This window comes from Chanodichthys erythropterus, chromosome 10 (assembly GCF_024489055.1).
Source record: "Chanodichthys erythropterus isolate Z2021 chromosome 10, ASM2448905v1, whole genome shotgun sequence".
Taxonomy (NCBI): domain Eukaryota; kingdom Metazoa; phylum Chordata; class Actinopteri; order Cypriniformes; family Xenocyprididae; genus Chanodichthys; species Chanodichthys erythropterus.
This window is the reverse complement of record NC_090230.1, coordinates 11143141-11163629: the sequence shown is the minus strand read 5'-3', so window position 1 is coordinate 11163629 and position 20489 is coordinate 11143141. Positions and strand designations below refer to the sequence as shown.

The 20489-nt window shown below is 42.7% G+C and overlaps 1 protein-coding gene across 1 annotated transcript in view; it reads left to right on the top strand.

The window, feature by feature from the left end:
* Positions 1-20489, top strand: part of lrp1ba (low density lipoprotein receptor-related protein 1Ba) — a 297751-nt gene that overhangs the window by 108079 nt on the left and 169183 nt on the right. The window contains exons 19-23 of the mRNA XM_067398603.1: positions 1574-1654; positions 2379-2543; positions 2677-2859; positions 11199-11399; positions 20119-20364. Of these exons, the coding sequence (XP_067254704.1) occupies positions 1574-1654; positions 2379-2543; positions 2677-2859; positions 11199-11399; positions 20119-20364 (876 nt within the window). The remainder of the gene's footprint in view (positions 1-1573; positions 1655-2378; positions 2544-2676; positions 2860-11198; positions 11400-20118; positions 20365-20489) is intronic.

Genomic DNA, 20489 nt, shown 5'->3' with positions numbered 1-20489 from the left:
GTACAAAACAGACACACACACACACACACACACACTATCACCACTATCAATAACCACTTACACTAATTGTAATAAAATCACTCACGTTTTGGAGATTCCCTAGTTATTTTTTTATTGATGTTTTAGTCAAGCTACTTGTCTGGTTGGGCAAGTAAAGCTCTCTTTTACTTGCCCCTTCAAATAATCCACCTCTGACAAGTGTTAATGTCAAGCCCTAGTGTATATGCTGTTGAGGTTAAAACAACTACATTGACATTCCAGGGCCAAAATTATTCGGCCTCGGCGAGTAAATAAATCAAAATAATTTATTTATTAAGCATTTCAAATAAAAAAACATAGGCTACTGCTGTAACTGTTTGCTAAAGATAATGTTTTTAACAGCTTTTACCCCAGTGGAAAATGTGTCTTCAGAAGTTTATCTAAAATACCTATTTCCAACATATTTCATATTCCCAAAATACAGTACACTACTCTGGCAACATATTTCTCACATTGAGCAGAGAAAAATCACCATGTGTCTTTACACTTCCATTTTTCATGCATTTGTCTTAAAACACCTTAAAATCATCTCATCTTAAAGATTCAAATAATATCTATCTAGCATATATTTGCTTGTATTCAGTACCGATTGCTCACAAAAAGGCTGGGACTTTTAAATTTGTTCTGCTTAATGCAGAAAAATGTGCAGAATGACTGGCATTCTGGGATCTTCTCAACATAAATACAAAGATAAGTCAAAGAAATTGTCATTATATAGAGGAAAAAAACGATGAATCACTTTGCATGATATTATGCTCCTTATTACCATGCCTTGAATATCTCAGCGTTCTGCGGCCCGCCGTAAACCCGTTGTGACGGCTTGAGTCGTCTCTGACAGCACCGTTCAGCTCTTGTAAATGAGAGATGAGAAATACCAGCATATCTCCACCTCTGTTCCTCAGAGGGATGAAGTGTGCATTTGAAGCTTTCTCCTCTGTTAGTCGTCGCATCTTATTACCGTTTAAATTTCCTTGGGTACTGTTCCAGGGTTGCTTCGGTTCTCATGCACATACGGGCTCCGTAGAGTAATTAAAGTTTATGCTTGGCTTCCTTAAATCAAAATCAAGCTGGCATTGGAAAGCCGACTGCACGGCATCTGAGAAATGTCGAGTGTCGCCCCGTTCGCCATTGAGTTCGCAGCACGTGGCGTCGCACGGTTGCTCACTCGCTTCGTATTGTAAGTCGGTGTCAGTTTGCTGTATATTTCCTGTCAGTAACACAGCGAACGTCTTTTCTAATATATGTTTAATTTTGAACCACAAAGACACTGGTGTCTGTTTATTTTGAAAGGTGCGTTCGGCAGGTTAGCGCTTCTGTCTCCTCAGACACAAGGCAGAAAGTGCAGAGTTCAGCAGAAACAAAATCTGTGTTTGTTGTTCTCTGCCATTCTTGGTTGTGAAAAGTTGTTAGGCTTTTATTACTCGATTCACATTTCCTGCTGGCCTTGGTATAACGTTGATTTGTGAAGTTAGAAAGGGGAGTGCCTTTTGCAGTTCATCATTTGATTTTGTTGTTCTTCTTGTGTTCTCCTTAGATTTCCCGACTTGTGAACCGCTGACCCAGTTCGGCTGTATAAATGGGAAATGCATCAGTGTGAAATGGCACTGTGATTCTGGTGAGCTAAAGCTTGTGAAGATCTGAATGGACATTGCAGAGTGGTTTCATGCAGTCCTTTTTTATTTATTTATTTATCGCAAGTAAAAACAAAATATATTATAGAATTTGTTATGCCACTTTTTTCTTTTGAAAACAAATTCCAGAACTTTATTTCCAGGTTAAAAAACTAAACAAAATGTTTAACTTCCTGTTTAACTGACTTTTTTTCTCTCTCCACTCTATTTCCTGTCTCAATTCCCTATTACCTACTCCATTCTTTCATTTTCTTTTCCTTCCTTTATACCTTCCTTCCTTGGTTCCATTTTTTTCCTTCCTTCCATCCATCCTTTTGTCCTTCCTTGCATCCTTCTTTCCATCTATTTGTAATTTCTGCTTTCCATCCATCCATCCTTATTGCCTTCCTTCCTTTTGATTACTTTATTCTATCCGTCTATCCTTCCTTCCTTCCTTCCTTCCTTCCTTATCTTCCTTTCTTATCTTCCTTCCTTTCTTCCTTCCTTCCATCCATCCATCTTTCCTTGTTGCCTTCCTACTTGATTACTTTCTTCTATCCATCTATCCTTCCTTCCTTCCATCCATCCATCCATCCATCAATCTTTCCATATTGCCTTCCTTCCTTCTTGATTACTTTCTTCTATTCATCTATTCCTTCTTCCTTCCATATCTTCCTTATTTCCATCCTTTCTCACTCGCGCTCTCTCTTCCTCTCCTTGTCTTTCTAGAGGATGACTGCGGGGATGGCAGTGATGAGGTGGGCTGCGTTCATGCTTGTTCGGTAGCTCAGTTTCAGTGCTCCAGTGGGAAGTGCATCCCTGAGCACTGGATGTGTGATGGGGACAATGATTGTGGTGACCTCAGCGATGAGAATGCCACCTGCTCCAGGACAGGTGCCCGTGATCACACAAAACACAGACACACAGAAGCACTGACCTAAAACAATTGCTTCCACCTTCAATTAAACTAAAATGAGTTGTTGTAACCACAAAAAGGTTCATCAACAAGACTTTTTCCCTCCATCAGCGCTCTCTGCCATTAACGACTGCAGTGAGAAAGAGTTTCATTGCCGTGGCGATGGCACCTGCGTTCCCGAAATCTGGCGCTGTGATGGAGACAAAGACTGTGAGGACGGTAGTGATGAAATCGCCTGCGAAGGAGCCAAGAGAATGTGCGACCCCAAGGCAAAGTTCACCTGCAAGGTTTCAGGTAGAAAGCTACATTCATTACATAATCACATTATCACATTACATAGTCAGGTTTCACCCTTTGCAAAATTCTCAATAACGTCATCTCTGGGTGAAGAGAGTCGTAAATATGATCATTAATCATTGATTGTGGCCTGGGGTGGCATGATGAATCAGCATTCATTCAAGTGATATTGCATTACCATTATTCTGCTGAAAATGGGACTGTGATGTGGATAGTCATTTCCAAAAGACCATTGATTATTGCTTTGCTTCACTCTAGACTGAATTAATAATGTTTAAAATGCATCATTTTGTTCTGATTGTGGCAGACCAATAATAATTTATTACCCTTGCGAGTTGGGATCAGGTGGAATTGTATTTGTGTTTTTTGGTAAATGTGTGTGAATTGATCTGTGATGTTGAACTTGAAAAGTTAGAAGTTGGAAAGTGGGGCCAGCTCATTACAGGAGGAACTTTTGAGGAAAAAATTAAGACCTACTTTAATTTGTGACAATATAATAATAATAATAATAATAATAAATAGGACTGTCAATCAATAAAATGTGTAGTTAAATGTATATCATAATATGCAGTTTAATTAATCAAATTAATTGGAATTAGTCAAGCATACGTATATTAAAGGGTTAGTTCACCCAACAATGAAATTTCTGTCATTAAGTATTCATCCTCATGTCGTTCCAAACCCGTAAGACCTTCCTTCATCTTCAGAAAAAAAAAAAAACAGTTCCCTTTCGATACTTCACTCGTACTGCGTATGGGGAAAGGTCTCCCTTTTTCCCCGCTGCTGAAGCCTTTTTCAATAACGCAGTGTAACTGCACCGTCATTGGTTCACTCATAGACAAGTTGTTGAACCAATGGCGGCGCGGCATAGCTGCGCGGCCTATGGCGACAAAGCGCGCGAATATTCCCGCCGAAATGGGCGGGGTATAGGGCTATATAAGCAGGCGTTTCGCCATAGGATTTCAGTGTTTTCTCCTTCAGCGACGACATCTACTTCTCTTCGCTGATCTCCGCCTGAAGCCGAAGAAGCTCGCCGCCTTCTGCTCTCGCCGCCGTCTGAAGAGGCTCCCGCAGCGGACTCGCCTGGACTCGCCGGTGGAGGAAAGCGCCGGCGCCCTCGCGGACTGCAGCTTCTAGCGCCGTCGCCGAGCCGCCGCCTCCCGCTTCCCGCTTCCGGCCGCTTCCTGTGCGTCCCCTGCCGCCATCCGGCGCGCCGCCCTGAGAGCTTCATCCGCGGCTAAACGCCGCTCTAAAAGAGCGATTTCCAGCGGTTTTCACCGCTTTAAGAGCTTCCGCGGCCCTCGCCGCTCTAAAAGAGCCACCCAATTGCCGCCACGGCAGCGGCGTCTCACGATGCCCCGCCACTCATGTGGTACTTGCAGGGCCCCCTGCACGACGACGATGGACACAGCGAGTGTGTCGCTTGCCTGGGCAAGCCCCACGCAGACGGCGCGCTCGCTGGAGACTCATGCCCGCACTGCGAGTGTATGAGTCTCGCTTCCTGCGCTCGCGGGTCGCCTTTCTTCACTGAGGGCGATCTCGCCGCTCGCGCCCTCCCCGTCTCCTTCCTCCCGCGGTCCGGCGAGGAAAAGACAGCGGGGTAGAGCGACTCAGCGCCAGGAGTTGAGCGAGCTCACGCCGGCCCAGCCCCCGCGTGCCTCGCCCTCTCCTCCCAGGGAACTCTCTCCAGTTCTGTTCTCTCGCCCTGAGCAGCGTCCCTCCGCAGAAGCGAGTGACCCGTCTCATTCGGGGAACAGACGACGAACAAGACGACTCCATGTCTCTTGCGGCTTCCGAAGCGGAAGGATGGGCTGGCGAGCCGGAAGACCCCGCTCCACCGCCTCCCTTGGAACCCATCGAGCATGGCCAGGGCATGGATGCCGAGCTCTTCCGCATCCTGTCTAGAGCCGTTGAAGAGCTGGACTCGAGTGGGCCCCTCCAGAGGAGCCGTCTCGCAGCCGCCTGGACGAATGGTTTCTGCCAGGCCGCCGCCAAGCACCTCGCCAGCGTTCAGCGCCCTTCTTTCCTGAGGTCCACGAAGAGCTGACGAAGTCGTGGCGCGCTCCTTACTCTGCCCGCCTCCACACTACGCACCGCTCCGCCCTCACCGCCGTCGACGGCGCCGAGGAGAAGGGATACGAGCGCTTGCCACCCCTAGATGAAGCGGTGGCTGCTCACCTCTGTCCTCCCGCGGCTGTGGGTTGGAAGACGAAGAGGGCCCTTCCTTCCAAGCCCTGTCGGACCACCTCTACTCTGGCTGGACGGGCTTACACCTCGGCGGGCCAAGCTGCCTCTGCGCTCCACACCATGGCCATATTTCAAGCATTCCAGGCCAAACTCCTCCGCTCTCTGGATGAGTCTGGAATCGACGCGCCAGCCTTCAAAGATCTCCGCAGCGCCACGGATCTTGCCCTGCGAGCTACGAAGGCTACGGCCCAGGCCATCGGTCGTTCCATGGCCAGCCTGGTCGTGTTGGAGCGCCACCTGTGGCTCAACCTAACGGAGATCAAAGACCTAGACAAGACGGCCTTCTTAGACGCCCCGGTCTCGCCTTCTGGTCTCTTCGGGCCTGCAGTGGATGGCTTCACTGAGCGCTTTACTGCCGCGCAGAAATCGTCTCAGGCTATGAGGCATTTCTTGCCTAAGCGCTCCAGCTCCGCTTCTGCGTCTAGCCGCCCCAGGACTGCGCCGGCTCAGCAGAACAAACCAGCCCCACCTGCAACACAGGCAGCGCCGCCCCAGGAGCATCGCCAGCGCTCGCGCCCTGCGAAGCGCCCTCCCTTCCCGAGGCGCCAGGGACCCCGGCCCAGGATTGTGCTGGACCCGGTGCCTCCGAAGTCGTCCTGATTCGTCGGACAGGAAGAGGATGGGGGACCGTCCCGTTACGACCGGACCACCCCAAAAGCTCCCACGGGTAATTTCCCCTCCGCCTCGTTTATTTCCGGGCGTGGGAAACATACTCCAAGTGACAGCTGGGCCCACACCTGTTGCGCCCAATCTAAACGCCGCGTTTTCACGGCTGACAAATTTTTACCTCATCACAAAAAGAGCAAATTTCCTCTTCCACCCCTCGCGGTGTACGACCCTCTCAACGGCGGTCTGTCACCCAACATTATTCAACCCCTAGCCACTCGGGCCGAGGCCTGGCAGGCCATCCCCGATGTGTCAGAATGGGTCATGGGGATCGTAAACCAGGGCTACTCGCTCCAGTTTGCACGACGGCCCCCCGCTTCGCCGGGGTGCTTCAAACATCGGTCAATCCGGACGACGCTCATGTCCTCCGGGCCGAAGTCATGTCGTTGCTGGAAAAAGGAGCTGTGGAAATGGTTCCTCCGTCAGAGAGCGAGACAGGCTTTTACAGCCGCTACTTTCTGGTCCCCAAAAAGGATGGCGGTCTCAGACCCATCCTAGACCTCAGGCTTTTGAATCACTCCCTCATGAGACGGAAGTTCAAAATGCTGACGCTGAAGCAGATCCTCGCGCACATTTGCCCCGAGGACTGGTTCTGCTTCGCTGGACCTGAAGGATGCGTATTTTCACATCCAGATAGCCCCCCGTCACAGACGATTCTTGAGATTCGCATACGAAGGGGTGGCATACCAATATACGGTCCTGCCCTTCGGGCTGTCTCTGGCTCCCCGCACTTTCACCAAGTGCATGGACGCGGCGCTTTCCCCTCTGAGACAGATGGGAATCCGGGTTCTGAATTACCTCGACGACTGGCTCATCTTAGCCCGTTCGCGAGACGAGCTGGAACGCCACAGATCCGTGCTCCTCAGCCATCTACAATGCCTGGGTCTCAGGGTCAACTTAGCCAAGAGCTCGCTATGCCCCACTCAACGAATTTCGTTTCTGGGAGCAGTTTTCGACTCGGTCCGTATGACGGCAGTAGTCTCGCCAGAGCGCGCCCTGGCAATTCAGCAGCTCACGGCATCTGTCACGAACAAAGCCTATCTCCCTCTGAAGTTTTTCCAGAGGCTGCTAGGGCTGATGGCTTCCGCCTCCCCGGTGCTGCAGCTAGGCCTTCTTCGGATGCGGCCTCTTTCAGTACTGGTTGAAGTTCCGGGTTCCTCCTTAGCTCATGGCGGCACGGCCGCCTATGTCTCAAGGTCAATCGGGCCTGTCTTCTAGCCCTGAAACCTTGGATGGATCCAGTATGGTTCCAACGCGGAGTCCCCTTACAGGCGGTCTCACGGAGGACGGTGCTCTCAACAGACGCCTCCAACTTGGGCTGGGGCGCTGTGTGCGAGGGCAGACCGGCCTTCGGCTCGTGGAGCCACGAGGAAAGCCATCTACACATCAACTGTCTAGAGATGCTAGCAGTGATGAAAGCCCTTCAGTTCTTTCAGGCTTACTTGACGGGACGTCATGTTCTAGTTCGGTCAGACAGTATGACGGTGGTGTCATACCTGAACCACCAAGGCGGTCTTTCGTCCAGCCGCTTGGTGCGCTCTGGCGAAACGACTGCTGGAATGGGCTCTTCCGAGGCTTCAGTCGCTCAGAGCGACTCATGTTCCTGGCAGGAACAATCTGGGTGCGGACATGTTGTCACGGAGCAACATCCCCTCCGACGAGTGGATGCTCCACCCCCAAGTGGTCCTCACGATCTGGGAGTTCTTCGGGAAGGCAGAGGTAGACCTCTTCGCCTCAGAAGACAACTCTCATTGCCCAACATTTTTCTCGAAGGAAGTAGATGCTCTGGCCCACACATGGCCCAGCACGCTCCTTTATGCTTTCCCTCCGATCGCACTGATCCCCCAGGTCATCAGGCGTATCAGAGAAGACCAGCACAGAGTCCTTCTGGTGGCCCCGCTCTGGAGGAACCAGGTTTGGTCCTCAGAGCTATTCAGGCTCTCTCTAAGAGCCCCGTGGCCGATTCCCCTGAGACGGGACCTCCTCTCTCAGGCAAACAGAACAATCTGGCACCCACAGCCGCAGCTCTGGGCTCTGCACCTCTGGTCCCTCGATGGGAGCCGACTAGCCTCCCCGAGGACGTCCTAAATACCATTTCTCAGGCTAGAGCCCCATCTACGAGGCGCCTCTACGACCAGAAGTGGTCAGTCTTTGTTGATTGGTGTTCAACACGCAACATAGACCCTGTGGAGAGTGACGTATCTTCCATACTGTCTTTCCTCCAAGAACGCTTGGAAATGGGGCGCTCCCCTTCCACGCTTAAGGTTTACGTAGCAGCCATTGCAGCGTTCCACGCTCCTATTGCTGGCCAATCGGTGGGACGAAACGGGCTCGTGATCCGTTTTGAGAGGTGCTAGGCGTTTGAATCCTCCTCGCCCTCTCACTATTCCCTCCTGGGACCTCTCGTTGGTCCTCAGGGCCTTGAAAGGAGCCCCATTTGAACCAATGGGTTCAGCCGACCTCAGGCCCCTAACACTAAAAACCGCTCTGCTACTAGCACCTAGCATCGGTAAAGCGTGTTGGCGATTTGCAGGCCCTCTCTGTGAACCCTGCATGCCTCGAATTCGGGCCTGGTGACTCTAAGGTCGTTCTGAAACCTAGGCATGGCTACGTCCCTAAAGTGCTCTCAACTCCGTTTAGAGCTCAGGTCATCTCGCTCTCTGCTCTTCCTCCCTCGGCGGACGAACCAGAGCTGCAGCTACTCTGCCCAGTCAGGGCATTGAGGACCTACATAGACCGATCACAGTCTTTCAGACTGTCGGATCAGCTCTTTGTTTGTTTTGGCGGCCGCACCAAAGGGTCTCCGGTCTCGAAACAACGCATTTCCCGTTGGATAGTGGATGCTATTAACCTGTGCTACTCCTCACTGGGCACTAATTGCCCCATAGGAGTCAGGGCCCACTCCACTAGAGGAATGGCTTCCTCGTGGGCTTGGTCCAACGGAGTTTCCATCCAAGACATCTGTGAGGCGGCCGGCTGGTCTTCGCCGTCCACCTTGTCAGGTTCTATCACCTCGATGTCCCGACCTTACAAGCTCGGGTCCTGTCGGTGTGATTAGCGGCTTCCAACAGGTCCCGCTTCACGCCACCATAGGAAGTATCTTCCTTCAGTGTAACCATGGGTTCGGTTAGGCTTTGCCTCCGCTTGTCCTTTTTGCCCCCCTCTGGGTGGCCAAATGCAAGCTATATCGTTCCCAGCCGTGGCACGGCGTGGTTGAATTCGTTCCCCATACGCAGTACGAGTGAAGTATCGAAAGGGGAACGTACTCGGTTACTAACGTAACCTCGGTTCCCTGAGATACGGAACGAGTACTGCGTCACTTGCCGTGCCACGAGGCTGCGGCTCAGGGTCGTCGCTTCAGTCGATTGACACTGAAATCCTATGGCGAAACGCCTGCTTATATAGCCCTATACCCCGCCCATTTCGGCGGGAATATTCGCGCGCTTTGTCGCCATAGGCCGCGCAGCTATGCCGCGCCGCCATTGGTTCAACAACTTGTCTATGAGTGAACCAATGACGGTGCAGTTACACTGCGTTATTGAAAAAGGCTTCAGCAGCGGGGAAAAAGGGAGACCTTTCCCCATACGCAGTACTCGTTCCGTATCTCAGGGAACCGAGGTTACGTTAGTAACCGAGTACGTTTTTTTTTATCCCTCATAGAAAGAAATATAATTACCAGATTCAAGGTCCAAAAAAGTAGTAAAAGCATCGTTAAAATAGTCAACGTGACTACAGTGGTTCATCTTTAATGTTATGAAGTGATGAGAATCCCTTTTGTGCTCAAAAACAAAACAAAAATAATGACTTGATTCAACTAACTTGTCTCTCTCCCTTTATTCTCATAAAGTACTTTCATCACTTCATAACATTAAGGTTGAACCACTGCAATCACGTTGACTATTTTAACAATGGCTTTACTACTTTTCTGGACCTTGAATGATGGTAATTGCATGCTTTCCATGGGGGATAAACCTCTTGGATTTCATCAAAAATATCTAAATTTGTGTCTTATGTGTTTGGAACAACATAAGGGTGAGTAATATATGAGAGAATTTTGGGTGAACAAAATTTGGCTAGACCAGCAAGGACAGCTGAAGACCAGCACAGGCTGGTTTAAGCAGGTTTTTTATTGTTTTATTTGTCCATGTCATTAATAATAAGCTTATCACTGACCTACAGAAAACCTGCTGCGTGAACAGCTCCGTATTCATTGTGATGGCTGCTCTCAATAAGTGCACTCTGTAGCAACTTGTTAGCATGTTTACATTAGCAACTTAAAGCACATAACGGTTTTACATTTGAGGTGTCATTATGTGTAATTTATGCAGTGGAACAAAACATGGAAGTTACAAACCTCATTTTACCTGTAAATCTAAAGCCGCTGTTCTAAAAAACCCATCAGAAATTCCTGAGGCAGGCTATTAGCGAAAATTGCTAATTCGTCCCCAGGTTGTAGTGCAACAAACTGAACAGCTAGAAACTATAGAACAACTGTCAAAATGTTTTTGTGGCTTGGACCTCTCATAAACATGGAGGAGATTTTAATTTTAGCCTTTTAATTGTAACTAGCCTGGTTAAGAGAGAAATTCAGGTGAAACAGACTTAGTCAAAAAAAGTTTTTGTGAAACTTAAAGTAAAGTGAATTAAAATCTGATTAAACGAAGTCTCGGTGAAGGTCTAATGAACATGAACACACTATTTTGTCTTGAAGGATACAGAAAAGTAATTTATGTACTCATCACCCTGTTTCACCTTCTTAAAGAACTTGTCTAGAAAGATAATGAGGGAATCGCTAATGACTTGTCTCACATGCTCAAAAAATAAATCGAAACACCTTAGGTTACTGAGTACACCATTAAAAAGAACTGATAAGGATTCTGTGTGAAAATCCATGTCTCTCTTTAAATTGGGAGGGAAAGGTATTTAAATGTATATCATAATATTTAAATAGCCTATATAAAAATAGTAGCTACGTAGCTGTCTTTCTAGTGTAAACAATGACTTATGTACCATTTAATTTAATTCAACTTCATGTCTTAAACTTTTAAACTGTCAGTTTCCCAAACACTTTCACTAAAAGTGACTCTGACATCACTTTTTTTCTCATACTCTCAGACAGCACTTGGCTATATTCTTCTGTCACAAATAATCCTTAGTTTTCTTTTTCAACATAAAAATAAATAAATAAAAATTATTATTTACCTCATTATTACTAATGATATGGCAAACAGCAAGTTCCAAACAGCACTTAGAAACTGAGTGTAGCCCTATGGGAAATTATATGCTTGATATACTAGAGAAAAAGTGTTTTGGTTAAAGAAAAAGTGTGCAGAAAGCAGATAGCTTTGTAGAGCAACTGCACAGAGAGTTAATGATGTTCAAAAATTCTGCTTTGTAACGCATTTGTTTTCTCTGCACCATAGGGAAATGCATTAGTAAGGACTGGGTGTGTGATGGAGACATCGACTGCGAGGACCAATCGGACGAGGAGGGCTGTGAAGTGTCCATCTGTAAGCCACCAAAGTTTCCCTGCGGCAATGACACGTCAGTGTGCCTCCCGCCAGAGCGAATCTGTAACGGTTGGAGAGACTGTGCGGACCACTCCGACGAGGGACCCTACTGTGGTGAGTCATGGGATGCGAGTTGTTAGTTAATTCTGACCAGCCACTCACACTAATGATGGTAATATAATGATGTTAATGTGATGTAGACCCATTCCTGAATCAACATTGGAACAACTCTGCTATCAATCAGTCAGATTTTGAGGGTTGGGGCTTATACAGCATTGTTTTAAACCAGAAAATTCACCCACCGCCTCCACAGCCATTTTCCTTCTGAATTTAGGTAATGTAGGTGGTTAGTAGGGTCAGTAGTGTTGTAAATGTTTTATATATTCCACGTTGTTTGTGTTATTAATGTATTTTTATGGTTTTGTAAGAAAAATAAAATAATTAAAAACTGTGTTTTAGGTTTATTTTTATTTGATTTGATTTGATTTGATTAAAATTTAATTTTAAATAAATAAAATAAATAAAAAGAAGATTTTGTGGTAAATCACATTATGTGATACAAGGTAAAAAGTCACAATTTAATTTAAGTTGATTTTGATTTGGTTTGATTTGATTTAAAATAATGTGAAATAAAATAGGTGAAGTTGTGAAATTTGTAATCGTGATATAAAGTAACATTTTCAGGAAAGAAAGAATGTGAATGTACGCAGAGCGGCCTACGAACTCCTTGTGAGACTTGAAGCTGGCTTCTGCTGATGAAACTTAAGAGAATTTAACTTTTGCGTCGTATTACACAACCCTGATGTGAATGAAAGTGAATGATAAAATATATTCTGTGCATTCTTTTACTATGCAAGATAATAATCTTTATTATTATGCAATTCAAATGTATAGTATTATATATTTTAATATTATAATACATTTTCATATTATGTTGCTTCTCGAGTAAATTTGTCTCATTTTAAGAGTTGTTTAGATATTATTACTGAAAAAAATGGGGCAATTTCTGTTTAATTTCATTCTGTTTCTTTCAAAAACAATTTACACTTAAAAAACATCTCAGTGAATTTTGCTTGTGTCAGAATGTGACATATTTAAATAGACTCACAAATAATTTATTTAAATCCTGCTTCTGTCATTGTTTGATGTGAAATAAATAGATTTGTTCCTTTTTTTTGTGACAAATGTACTTTGTGTGTGTGTGTGTGTGTGTGAGAGAGAGAGAGAGAGAGAGAGTGAGTGTGTGTATGTGTGAACCTGATCCCAGATGGTGTGTGTGGCTCTTTGGGGATTGAAGGATTTTAGTGAGTGTGTATTAAGGTTCATTTAGGAAAGCTTCAGAGAGAGATCTCTTTCCTCAGGTGAGATGAGGTAGTGCTGAAATATCAGCTTAGAGCCAATTACATCTATCGGCTCCTCCTTATGCGCACACACACACTCACACACACACACACATAGACACACATTCCCCTCCAGACTGATTAATGCTGGAGTGCACACTGCAAACTGGCCTCTGAGGATGTGTGAGACAAGAGAAACAGACTCTGTATGTTCTTTTTTTTTTCTTTTTTTTTGCACTTAGTAATGACAAAGGAATCTAAAATACATAGATTATCCACCGTCTAGCATGTGAATTGCCTTATTTTTGAGCAAAGTATGAATCCAGTATGAGGAATGACGTGAGCGCAACAAATTCAATATATATCTCATACTCCTCGTTCACATGACATTTAGCTGAAATATCATCCAGAGAGGCCAGAGAAGAGATTTGACTTAATTTATTCCGTCCTTTCTACCAAAACAATTTGGTTTTGTTCAGAAAATTCTACTTTTAGGCATATCCAACTCAAAACGGTTTAATTGTTTGTAGCAAAAACCACATAGCATCTGATTTTAACAAACCTCATCTAAACCGAATCAATATGTGGTTTAAAATCAGATTAAAGTGCATAGTTTCAGTTTGAACAGTCAGATCAGATTTCAGTTTTAATGTTGTTTAAGTTAAGTTGTTTTCGTTGTTCTGGACGAGACTACAGTGATGTATGACTAAAGCTATAATGTTATAAAAATCTTCAGCTGAAATCACTCTTATACTCACATGTGCCATTCTCTTTGAAATGAATATTGAATGAGCAAATGAGTGAGCAGTTTTGAACAGTGTGCCAAGTTTTCTCTTTCAACGTCGATGACAGCTTCTTTTATATGTCTTTTGGTGGAAGTCATCACTATGGCAACCAATGTAGATATGCCGGATTTTACACTACCTGAGTACACTATCTGAACAAACAAATTATATTTTTTAAATGATTAATTATTTTAATATTTAATTTGGCATTTAATTGCAATTTTTTACCACTTGTTTTCTGAGATTAATTTCTTAACAAATTTGTACATAGTTTTCTTCTTGTTTTAAGCATAAACCTCATTATAGTCTGTTAAATATTTTATTAAAATGAGAAAAAACAGTTTGCTATTAAACTAAGAATAATAAACTTTATTCAAAATATATTTTCTTAAAATAAGTCTTAATATCTTGTGTAGTTTTGCTTCTTTTGCTTATTGCATCCCTAAATATGATTGAATTAAAAAGCAATTGCTTACCATGTTTTCTGAGATTTTCTTAAATTAAGTTATGTTTTAATCCATTTGTACATTATTTTCTTCTTATTGTAAACATAAACCTCATTTAATTCTGAAAAAAATATTTTTTTTTGTAATTAAAATGAGAGAAAAACAGCTTTCCCTTAAGCTAAAAATAATAAACATAGATTTTCTAAAATTATTATTAATATCATGTGCAATTTTCCTTTTAAAAAATAAATTTTACATAGTACATAGAACTATGTAAATAGTTATATATAGTATACTTATACTATATATATATATATATATATATATATATATATATATATATATATATATATATATATATATATATATATATATATATATATATTATAGTATAAGTATACTATATATTAGTTTTTTTTTATTATTTATTTTTATTGCACCTTTCTATCTCACTGCCATTTTAATAAAAACAATAGTGTAATTTGTGTTGCTGGCAAATTGAAAGCCTAAAACTATAGCCTGAATCCCAGCAAGCACAGGTTTGGCAGGCCTGAAAAGTGCATTTAAAGGGTTAGTTCACCCGAAAATGAAAATAATGACATTTATTACTCACCCTCATGTTGTTCTACACCCATAAGACCTTCGCTAATCTTCGAAACACAAATTAAGATCGTTTGATGAAATCCAATGGCTCAGTGAGGCCTGCATAGCCAGCAATGCCATTGAAAATCTCAAGATCCATAAAAGTACTAAAAACATATTTAAAACAGACCGGAACCTTGAACCGGGACTGGAACAAGAACTGGAGCCTGAAACCAGAATGGGAAACTGCAGCAACCCAATTGGAAACACTATCTGTCTCAGAAACAAGTCTTTTAACCTGTCCCGAGAAGGAGGGAAATGCAAATTGGCACCTTTCAGATGCAGTGTCTTGATTGGCTGATGCTGTTAGAGGTGGCTGCTGGATGGCCCCCCTCTTGCATGAGGTTCATTTGCATAGCTTAAAGTTCACATTTAGAACAATGTCCTTAAGGTTTTTCCTATGCATAATTAACTTTCCAAACCAATTTCTGATTAACCTAGGCATTGAGCTGAAAACATAATGATCAAACATTGAGTTATATTGACCTTTTGACCTATGCATTAATGTATACCTTGGTAGGCAAGTTTGTATAGTTTGCATGTACACAAACAACATTCATTAAGTATATGTGACCCGTCACGGAATCCAGGGACACAAGTCGGCAGCACAACTATTGAGCAAACTGAGAAAGAAGTGTTTTTTTTTTTTTCAAAATTGGTGATTTTCGTTTTTTTGCAGAATCTGTTAGTTGAGATCATGAAGAAGCATCTTCGTGTTTTAGATAGCAGTATTGGTTTATTTAAAAGCGTACATTTTGAGGTTGAAATCGGCTTGTTTTTCAGAGATTCTATCTTGCAGTAGGGGCGTGTCATTGTCTGTTTGTATTTCCATACTGGAATCAGATACGCCGGCTTTTGTTTCTTTTGTTATTGCCGCCGCCGTCCAAAGGAAGCGTGGCTACTTATTTATGCAGCGCTTTGGCCGGCTCTAGCTGATATAAAAATTTAATGAAGATGGACGCTGCAAAGAATATCGCAGAGGAGCTGAACCGTGGCCGTTACACCGAAAATGTTTTGAAGTACAACGTATGGCTGGATTCTTTAGCTGCGGAAAAAGAGTGGCAGGACATGCAAATTATTGGACATTTAGAGGCAAACAGACGCATAGTGCAAACTTCGGAGATGGTTACATCCACAAAGAAGACCCCGACAAAGAGAAAGTGTGCCCGAACAACTTATTTCATTGGAGGCAACAAGATCTTTTCTGTCTCTTATGGGGTGAGTTTCCATAAACATCAATGTTTGTCGTTTTGTGTTCATTCTAAGAACACGTAGGCTACATGTTATCTCATGTGTCTATTGTTATTAGCTAGCTCAGGACTGTCGTTTTAATTGTAATCGTTAGCATCGTATCACTTGCCAAAAACCCCCATTACTATAATGCACTTTTAGATGGTAATGTTAGCATGTTAATTTGAATAACGCTTCAACTGCTTGAATTGACTGGTGTGAATGACTTAGCTCATGTACACCTTACTATTCTTGAATTGAATGTGACGCTAATAATTTTAGCCATTTACTACTTCATAACAAGGATTTACTAATGTAATAGTAAATGTATCAGATTAAATTCCTACGCAAGTAAAAGTATAAAGTATCCGTAGCCGTAAAATGTGTGTTATAAGTCAAAAGTAAAAGTATTGAAGAGTTTAATGTACAGGATTTTTTTATCCTTTGAATCAAACCAGGTCTAACCACTAACTGAGGTCTAAACCAGGACTATACGGTTATCACAGAATCCTGTTAAAAAGTTCTAATGTCAAAAAAGATAAATTACTGACATTTACAATGCACATTATCCTTTATTATTAATAGTATGCGGTCCGATTTTCCTGTTGCGTCTGTTGTTGCTATGCAACCATGCAGCTTTACAGGGGGGAGCTTTACAGGGGGTATGGCTTATCTAAATGAGATGTAAATGAGCCTATTGTCACTCCCAGCAGGTGAGAACAGGCGAGAACTGCAAAATCTTTAGGTCACTTTCTGCCCTTTGAGCTTTTTTGAGTGCCTACCTTCAAATGGCCACAACTTCTCCAAATATTATCAGATTTCCATGTGTTACACATCGTTGGAAAGCTTGGAGACTACACTTTCAAAATCTGCGAATAACTCAAAATGCCCCAGACTTGTGTCCCTACTTTCCGTGACTGGTCACATATAGAGTTCTTGATAATAAAAATGGAGAAGATTTGCTCCATTTTGTCCACTGTGTGTCTATTTCTTTCCTTTGTGACTTCAAGTCACATAGCAAAACCTGTCTGATGAGTGGAATCCAGTTCACACCTCTGGTCTAAGGACTGAGGTGAACAATGGGGAAGAATGGTGATAGAATTAGCTGGCTCAATGACATGCTAATGTCATCATTCTTCCATTTCACAAATGTTCAGGGTGATTGTCTTGATAGGCTTATCTGCTAGCCTATCTATTCCCTTGTTTGCTTCTCTTGGAGGTGTGGGTTTTGGAGTCATGTGCTTTTCATCATGGCAGATGAGGTGATGAGGGGAGTCTTCCCTCATGTCTGCCTGCTGATCACTACACAGATATCCTGTCAAACAGCTAAACTGCTGAAATCATGTGACTCTGCCGCTCCGAATCACTAATTCGATTCATAACACTCCGAAGCAGTGTCAGCCCATCACTATATTGTTGAAAAGTCCTTATTTTGTTTTGTTTTTTTGGCACACAAAAAGTATTCTCGTCGCTTTATAATATTAAGGTAGAACCACTGTACTCACATGAACTGAGATTTTCAATGGTATTGCTGTCTATAGAGGCCTCACTGAGCCATCGGATTTAATCAAAATATCTTATTTTGTGTTGAAAAGATGAACGAAGGTCTTACGGCTGTAGAACGACATGAGAGTGAGTAATAAATGGCATTATTTTCATTTTTGGGTGAAATAACCCTTTAACGCAGCATTTCAGTCTAATGCCTCTATTAATTTTTAAAAGGGCCAATCAAACCCCCATTAACTTTAAGTACACTCCCAATGTCCGTCTAAAATATCTTGCACATCCCAATAAATGCTGGGCTGAACACAAATTCTGCTAGCCACTGGCAGAGATAAATGCACTCACCCTGGTCAAGCCGTAAGATAAATACGAAATTATCAAAACCCAATGGTCTAGAAACATTCCAAAAAATTTCAGAGTTAGGTAAATATTGTTTAAAACATACCCAGCCTGCACATAATAGGACTAATCATGATGAATGAGCCTCTAGATCACATTCACAGCTTTGTGGAGTGAATCTTGTCGGGAAATAGGTCACCGATTTTTTTCTTTTTTCTTTTCTTTGTTAGTATGCTACTCAAATGCTCCAACCTGTCAGTGCTTAGCTGGCCCTTTACTATAATACATATATATATATATATATATATATATATATATATATATATATATATATATATATATATATATATATATATATATATATATATATATATATATATATATATATATATATATATATATAATATATGTATGTGTGTGTGTGTGTGTGTACAGGCAGTCAAGAAACAGGCAGCCAACCCAGCTGCAACTCAACATTAACATGAAACTCCAAGCTGAACTTCAGGGATGACCCGGCTGTTTTTCTACACTGTGCAGCTCTGTTGAACCCAACAGCTCTTTCCTGATCTCACTATGCTTTTTTAAGGTTTTACCCTATGGCTTATTTTCTCAAGGCTACAGAAGATGTGTGAGCCTGTGCCCTGAAGCCCTCTTTGCTTTGAGACTTCCAAATATCTTCCATCTTCTAGACGCTATAAATTTTGAATTATAGTTTGCTCAAATACAACCTAATTATATTTGACATACAGTTTGACACATTTGGCCTAAACATTCTTGAAATATCTAAAAGTCATTTAATTGTTACAAACTCAAAACTAGTGGCATCTGCAAACAAATCAGACTAGATCTATTTTAACTGGAAAATAAGACACAAATACCTTCTTTAGAATAAGAAATTTTGCAGTTCAAATACATTTTGTTTTCATTTTGAACATTGTCTTCCATCCATCCATCCATCCATCCATCCATCCATCCATCCATCCATCCATCCATCCATCCATCCATCCATCCATCCATCCATCCATCCATCCATCCATCCATCCATCCATCCATCCATCCATCCATCCAGATTTAGTTTACGGATTCTGAATTTTAAATAAAGACTCCAAGATCTTCATTTAAACAATCAACATGACAAAACCAAGATGATGAAATCAGACTTTTTCACAAAGTCAAGGAGTTTTTGAACATTTTTTGAGCATCAGCATTTGAACTGAATTTTTAAGTGACTCTCAGTCCAGAAAGATCCATTATCACCCTGTTGGAACTTTTTTAAAATTATCTCTACTGTATTAGTTACTTCTCTCAGACCCCATGACTCCTCAGTATCGCTAGTGCCAGATTGTACTGTAGCCAGATTGAATGTACTTCCATTTGCCATTTTATATCTTTTTGAACTCCTTTCCCTCATCAATGATCCATTTCTGTTCCCCTCATGTCTCCTGCCTGTGCTTTGTTGTTTTCCATTTGAGTGTTTAGCACATTTTTATTCACTCCGCAGCTCCACCAGTATGACTGCCTTGAGGTTTATGGATGCATTATCCTCTGTCAGTACTAGACGCTTCATTTAAACCTTGAAAACCACTTGCTGTTCAAGGTGGTTTTACCTTGAATCCCTCCGTGGCCTATTTTTTATTTTTATTTTTTGGCAACTATGAATTTATTTCTTATACCTGCTGCATATTTAATTGGGATTCATTCATTATAATCATAATTTTCTCATGTTCGTTAAAAATAAATAAATAAATTAATAAATTAATTAATTAATTAATTAAAACTAATTTTCCTTCCAAGTGCATTAATGTTGTACATTTAGTGGATTAACAAAGCCATTTGCAACAAGTATACACTTTATCATTAGAAATAGCATTATTTATCTGATCACCCAAGAGGCTAAGCTTCAGCTAATACTTAACCACGTTTTTCCGTTTAGCATCTCACCATGGGGCCACTTCGATGACGTATCGCTAAATTACATTGTCCAATCCTACTGTCTTCAGCCATAAATCGCAATAAAGTGATACTAAGGGTAAAACAAATGCTTGGCGTTTGGTGCCTCTGAGCATTCATTGGAAGAAAAACTATAAATGATATATGTACACACCTACACAGCAAAAAAAAAAAAAAAAAAAAAGGTTCAACAGCTAGTCACTGGAGCAGTACCATTTGTACAGTACCTTATTTACACCTAAAAGGTTCAGTAGTACCCTTAAAGGGACAATGTTGTACCTTCTGGCTTAGGGAACTAAGAAGCGGAATAAGACGATAATAGAGACAGTCCACTTGCTTCCAATTGCTCTTGCTGACCAAGAAGCATATAGCCTGGAGGACCAAACGGGAAGCACCAAACCTTGTTCATTCTCTGTCTATTTCCTTTGGCTCTTTCAAGCGTCCACGACTCCCTGCTGATCAACCGTATGTCTACTGAGGAATTCCATCAGTTTTTTTTGTCTCACTGTTCGGACCCTGCTATTCTCTTCTGAAGTGACAATATCTTCCCTTCTTTCCAACAATAATCCTCCTACCTCGCATTGCTTCTCCATTTCAGATGAGTGTTCAGTGCGGAAGGGCGGCTGCAGTCATGAGTGCTTGGTGGCACCGGGTAAAGGGGTCGTGTGTTCCTGTCCGTCCGGATTCCAGCTGGGCTCGGATGGCCGGACCTGCGAGGTTCTGGATTACTGTACCAAGCATCTACGCTGCAGCCAAGTGTGTGAACAGCACAAGAATACTGTGAAATGCTCCTGCTATCCTGGCTGGAGTCTTGGACTTGATGGAGACAGCTGCCACAGTACAGGTAAACTGTGGCACATTGTTATTTGGTTGCCTGATGGTTAGCAAGCTGAATTTATCACACACAAACTTCAATCCCAAATAGGGTTAAAACCAGATTACAGTCCAGACCACAAGGCAATTAACCTC